Here is a 6000-nt window from a genome sequence, read left to right on the forward strand (position 1 = left end):
TAAATAGTTTAATGAATAACGTATATTTTAGATGGATGGCCCCTAAAAATAAAGATCAACTCGGAAATATGATAAAACGCACACAGATATGATCGAGGCGGAATTTGCGACGTAAAACCAGATCATGTAAAATGGGTAATTACAAACAAAACAAATTCCTGAGATATTTTATTTTAATTAAATGATACTGTAATAAAGAACTTTTTTTAAATGACAAAATAATAAATACAATGGACTTTTCTTGCAATACAACAACACAAATCCTACTATATATCTATTTCATCTGCTTCCTGTTACTTAAAAGCTCTAAAATTCTTTGCCACTTTGGAAAAAAGCGATAACTTTTCTCAAGGTTCCCCAGCAGAGATGTTCCCTTCTTCTTCATCCTCCGCCATCCCCTTCATAAAAGAGCGCTTGAAGTCTTCAAACACCACGTCGTCATCCATCTCACTGCACATGACGCACGAAAAAGTGAATGTTGCGACAGAGATATAGAGGAAGAAATTATAGTCATTTGTAAAAAGGAAAAACACTGACCTTTCTCTAACTTCAGGAAGCAACAGAGACAATCAGAAAAGTTTAGTCGATTTAATATACAGTGTTATACAGACACTCACACACACACGTGGAATGTAAGGAATAAAACACTTAGGGGTGTTGTGTTATATCAAAAGTGGAGGTTTGTTATCACCTCCAAGTGGTCTAGTATTTTTTATTTGCCATTAATGTTCAAAACTTAACTTCTTGTTCTCTTTTACATCACAGCAGCTACAGTTTAAACAATTATTTAATCATTGGTCAAAAAAAAAAATGAAAGTGCAAAACCTTGTCTTGAAGAATTTCCCTGGTCAATTTCAGTTGAATATACAGTAGTTACTCCTTTAAATATCATCAAAGATCCTTTTTATTTTATTTTATGATACTTTGAAATGCATAGCTTTTCAAAACCAGCTAGAACACAGTACAGTAAGTCCCCAACATATGAACAGGTATGTAAGTCCAGTTTGTTCGTAAGTCCTACAAACATTGTCTAGGTACGAGGATACTAACACAGTCAGCTATACACAGAGTAAAACTAACATGTTTCATGAACTTGTCTTCTATATTAATCAGACCATTAACTGAGGAATTATGTTAGGAAATGTTTACACAGTCCTCGCATTCAGACTTTCTTCCTTTATATTCTTCTTAATGGGATGAAACAAAGAATAAATCAAAACTGACGATAAACATAATATTTCTTATAGCTATGTAATATACTATCAGTATACATTGACTGTTTAGGTCAATCCAGGACTTTATAAAAGCATGCAAATAATTGAACAACAATAATGATTGAAAGAGAAAAAAAACAAAACAAGTAATGTCTGCCATCTTTTCACCTCGCTCATTTCTCTCAATTATTTGCATAATTGTGTTTATCACGTACCTGTTTCAGGTTTCGGATGCATCAGCTGGAACGGCAACTCCAGCCCAATCTCACTGATGGTGAAAAACAAAATGAAGCAGTTTCACTTTCTTACATACATTACAGTATATCCAATAAATGTAGTGCATTCCTAATGAATGATCAACAAACCTCAACTTCAGTACTCACCTAGATCCAACCAGGCTGGGAAAAATAAAGATTAAACAACATTAAGACAAGTTTGCAGTATTATGGAATTAGCATAAACTGTGTTTTTAAATATTCTAGATTATTTGTCATAAATCTTTTTTTTAAAAAGCGAAATAAATGTTTATAAACCTAATTGTAACTGCATAACTGGTCAACTAATTCTTTGAAGTCCCTTCAAATTACCATCAAGTCACATCATTATTTCAAAGGAGTTAATTTAATTGTGTGCAGTTGAAGTGTCACATGATCTCAATATACTGTAAATACACCTATTCCAGGAGGAACCCAAAGAACACACTGAAAGAAAATAGTTTTTAATTAATGCTTAATGCGGTGCTACCACCACCATGCTTTCCATAACCAGTTCTAGGTCTTCTAATGGTTAGTGGTTGCACTGAAAAAAAATTTTCTCAGCAAAGGTGGGTATAAACTCACTCAATCATAAAAAAAATTATTTACAAATAATGTTGCAAACTATTTTAGCTTTCAAGGAGGGTTGAATACTTTATTTATGTATATATGAGCGTACTGACCCTCCCATGATGAGCTTCACTGTGACTCTGTAGGACACCAGGATCCCCAAGACCTCCTTCAGGACGCCCTCTTTAACTCTGTACAGTAAAGCAGACCATCCATGAGAACAGAAATATTTTATCGGTACAGTATTTGACCTTTAACTACAAAGCTCACATGCTGGACGAGGCCAGATTGGTGTCTTCATGCTTTATTTTTCCATCCAGCGCGATTCCTCGCCTTTCCTTGTTCTTGGCCAGCAGGGGGAGGATCGTGTACACCTTCTCTATTTTGCCACCTGCGCCCAAAGTGTCTCTGGAGCAAAACAGCTTATATAAGAATCTTCTTCATTTTTACAGCTTCAGTCTATCTGTGGTGGGTTCAGAGACATACCCAGTGTCCTCCAAGGCCACTGACTTCATGTAGCTGTCGTTGGAGTACAGAACAACGTTGGCAATTTGATCGACTGTAAATCACACAAGCAGAAGCAGGAGCAATAGACTGTGAGATCCATCACTGTGTTGGTTTTTTATTTAGTCACAATAATGTGTAAAAACTTAATGAAAGTATCTGCTCACACCTGAAAGGATAATGTTCTTTACGTTCTTGTTGGACTCATTGTTGATGTTGACCCGTACCTTGATTGGCTCTCCGTGGTAATACGTCTGCAAGGAAAGTGAATTGTTTAAAGGAATTCAACCAAAAAAAACAAAAAAAACAAATCTACTTTAACAACGTACTCCACTGTGAAGTTGATTGTAATTAAACCATTTGAGGGAACGTATTGTTAAATGTAAGGAGTTAATATTTTAAGTCAATTGTACTTAAAACTGTATTATTTGTGATAAAATCATTAGGATAGCCAAATTTCAAATTCATGCAAATAAAAAAAAAGTTTTGTTTTGGTTGACCTCACAATGCAGTAACGTTAGGTTTTTTAAAAAGTGTATTAAAACACACAACAAAGCAACACATATTGTTAATAATGGACCTCCTAAAACCAGTTCCAAAAAAGCTTTAACCAGTAAGACTTAGATTTTTCATCAAATGGTCAAAATGGGTTTTCGTCATCACGTATTACAGAATATTCGTACTAACTTACTTTTTCTATCAATTTAAACAGACCTAGGGACCTATTTTTTTTCTTCAAACTGTATGTTATGACAAATATTTCCCAGGAAGAAAAAAGTACTTGAACAAATTAAATTACAGAATTGACCAAATTCAGTCTGGAAATAAGAAAAAAAGTGCAACTTTCTCAGTATTCAGCAAACAAGTTCAGACAGTCATGTTCTGAGTCAACGGACCATCAAACTGTTTGCACAGAAACAACTGGATTAAGTCAAAGCAGTTGACAATAAACAGTACTTTATAACTCGTTCACTGATTGATAAGACCGATCCAAACGTGAGCCCGAGCGATTCCACCACCGGTCACCGTGCTGTACTACGTCCTGTATAGCGACAGTAGTGGACGCTGTTCAACATTAAATTTAACGCCATATCAGTGGATGAATTGTCTGACCTTTTGTTCTTTAATAAAGATGAATTGGCTAACGACTGTGACATTTAGAGGACATGCTGTTATAGAGTTTTGTTTTTTAGGTAACCAACCTGCTTATGCAGACTCGCCTCCACACGCAGAGGTTTGTCAGACATGAGGAAGTCACGGGTGATAGAGACCGAGGGCGCGGGACCGGATTTCTCCGGAGCGTACTGGACCTTACGGATCATCAGACTCACCGTACTCCTGCAGGGGGAAAAATATTAACTTTGATGGTTACTCCTGGCTTCTCAGGCATCTACTGTACCTGCACATGCAGTTTATTTACTGTAAATCAATTATAAAGGAAATATCCTTTATCCTTGATGTATTACAAGCTGACCTTTTGCGGACTTTAGCGTCCAGGTTCTCAGCACTGAAGGCCTTCACCTCGAACTCTACAGCACAGTGCTGTGGAAAGTTATAAAGCAGAGGTCAAGGTGAGTTACAGCAGGATACACGGTGCTTAACCGTCCGAAAAATGTACTTGCCTCTATATCATAATAAATAAATAAATAAAAAATAATACATTTTATTTGTAAGCACATTCAAGCATTCTTGGACACTTTACACTGAACACAATGATGATTGGGTCCAAGCGCCTGTGCCATCGCTGCCCGGATGCACCAGAAGGATATTGGACACATGCATTTAAGGGGACATGCCAAAAACATTATGATATCATTTCAGAAAAGTGGGGGTTTCATGTTAAGACCTCCAAAAAAAAACCCCGATGCTGGAAATAAAAGACATCACACTACTGTATGATGTCACTCAGGAAGTTATTAAACACTTTTCGGCAGAAGTTTAAAGCATCATCGCGGTGGAACCGTATGAGATATGAAAAATCTCCTCATAATTTTGCATCCTCAATGTCATGAGATTACATCTGTACATAAATATAGGAAAAAAACAAAACAAATCAGTGATCTCTATGTAGAAGTCAAATAATGAATAAGTAAATAAATAAAGATATATAAAGTACTAAAATTACTAATTTAAAGTATGCGGGTTGGCAGCTGCTTTAAACCCAGTGATGGAGTTACAAGAGCCGGATGTTAAGATGCGAGTTTGTTCCAGAGCCTTGGCGCCGCCCTAGAGGACGCTCCAGCAGGCATTGTTATAAGATTGAAGCGATCAGTTCAGTCAGGTACACTGCGTCCATTAAACGATGAGATGAGCGGCAGTCAGGGGAGCTGGATTAACAAAAGTGTGATATCTTCTAATGTTTTGATTGCATAATAATTCCTGCTGCGGAATTCTAAATGAGAGTAAAGTTAGATGAGAAGAAGAAGCATAAGGAGAGACGGCTTCACCTTGCCCGCGTCGTTAGGAGCCGGCTGCAGACCCACGGAGCAGGGCAGATTATCAGGGAACTGAAGGAAACGAACAATAACACACATAACAGAATATTATATTATTATAATATCATACAGTATTACTATAATGCATGATAATACAAAATACTAATGTGTTACCATAGTAACAGTAAAGTGTATGATGTAATGTTATGCATTTTAATTATAGTAATGATAAGTTTGCCGTTACTGTGATAGAGCACGATGTACTGTAGTATAGTGTATGATATCTTACAGAAATAGACTCCACTATACATATATAAGGGAGCGTTCAGGTCAAAGCAGGACTTTAGATTGTGCAGAATAACAGAATGAAGTTAGCCATGCTCAGACTGCATGCTACGTCTGAAACGCCGGCCTCCCAGGAACTCCGGCACCAGCCCAAACATGTAGAAATGGCCTGGAGCCAGGTCAGGACTGTAACTCACATCCTGTAATGTGCGAGCGGTGTTGGGGAATGATTGGAGTTTGCTGTACTCACTTCAAAGAAAAATGGGTATGCGTTGTAGCCGAGTTTACGTAGCAGTTTCTCCTGCGCCTTGGTGAACGTGCACTGCTCCCTGTCCTGTAGAGGGGGGTAGATCTGCCGGGTGGAGAGGTAAATGTCCCTGCGGAAGGCTATACCCATCACATCCATGTCGTCTCGCCCGTAACGGAACGTACAGGACAGGGTGACGTACGCTACTCACAGGTTTAGAGATACAGTATAAACAGTTACAGTGAGATCATCAGAGCATTTCTTTTACATTAACGTAGAATTATTTACATCAAATCATTTCCGAATTTATATTTTATCAGTGTTTGTTGGGTTTATGGCGTACATCATGTCTCGAGATGTGTGAAGTGGACCGAGAGAAATAGTAACTGACACAGATGAAATAAAATGAACGGTTAGTGCGACTTCAATGTAAATGTACAGTAATGATGTGAGATTAACCTTTTTTGCCTTTAAGGAGCTCGGGGTCTATC

At 37.5% G+C, this 6000-nt stretch overlaps 1 protein-coding gene across 2 annotated transcripts in view; it reads right to left on the bottom strand.

Moving 5' to 3' along the window:
• Window positions 1–155: 155 nt before the first annotated feature.
• saga (S-antigen; retina and pineal gland (arrestin) a) overlaps window positions 156–6000 on the bottom strand; it is a 7611-nt gene continuing 1766 nt past the window's right edge. Inside the window, exons 4-17 of one of the 2 annotated variants that reach the window (XM_053486633.1) lie at window positions 5969–6000; window positions 5513–5712; window positions 4990–5049; window positions 4017–4084; window positions 3745–3880; window positions 2712–2796; window positions 2525–2597; window positions 2309–2446; window positions 2152–2229; window positions 1598–1612; window positions 1430–1482; window positions 1169–1171; window positions 538–547; window positions 156–450 (exon numbers count right to left, since the gene is read on the bottom strand). The exon at window positions 5969–6000 is cut by the window's right edge and continues 13 nt beyond it. In XM_053486633.1, coding sequence (XP_053342608.1) covers window positions 348–450; window positions 538–547; window positions 1169–1171; window positions 1430–1482; window positions 1598–1612; window positions 2152–2229; window positions 2309–2446; window positions 2525–2597; window positions 2712–2796; window positions 3745–3880; window positions 4017–4084; window positions 4990–5049; window positions 5513–5712; window positions 5969–6000 — 1054 coding nt within the window. In that variant the 3' untranslated portion in view covers window positions 156–347. Of the gene's footprint in view, window positions 451–537; window positions 548–1168; window positions 1172–1398; window positions 1483–1597; window positions 1613–2151; window positions 2230–2308; window positions 2447–2524; window positions 2598–2711; window positions 2797–3744; window positions 3881–4016; window positions 4085–4989; window positions 5050–5512; window positions 5713–5968 lie in introns of those variants that run through there. The other variant, XM_053486631.1, reaches the window with a different exon arrangement.

This window comes from Clarias gariepinus, chromosome 25 (assembly GCF_024256425.1).
Source record: "Clarias gariepinus isolate MV-2021 ecotype Netherlands chromosome 25, CGAR_prim_01v2, whole genome shotgun sequence".
In the NCBI taxonomy this organism is placed as follows: Eukaryota; Metazoa; Chordata; class Actinopteri; order Siluriformes; family Clariidae; genus Clarias; species Clarias gariepinus.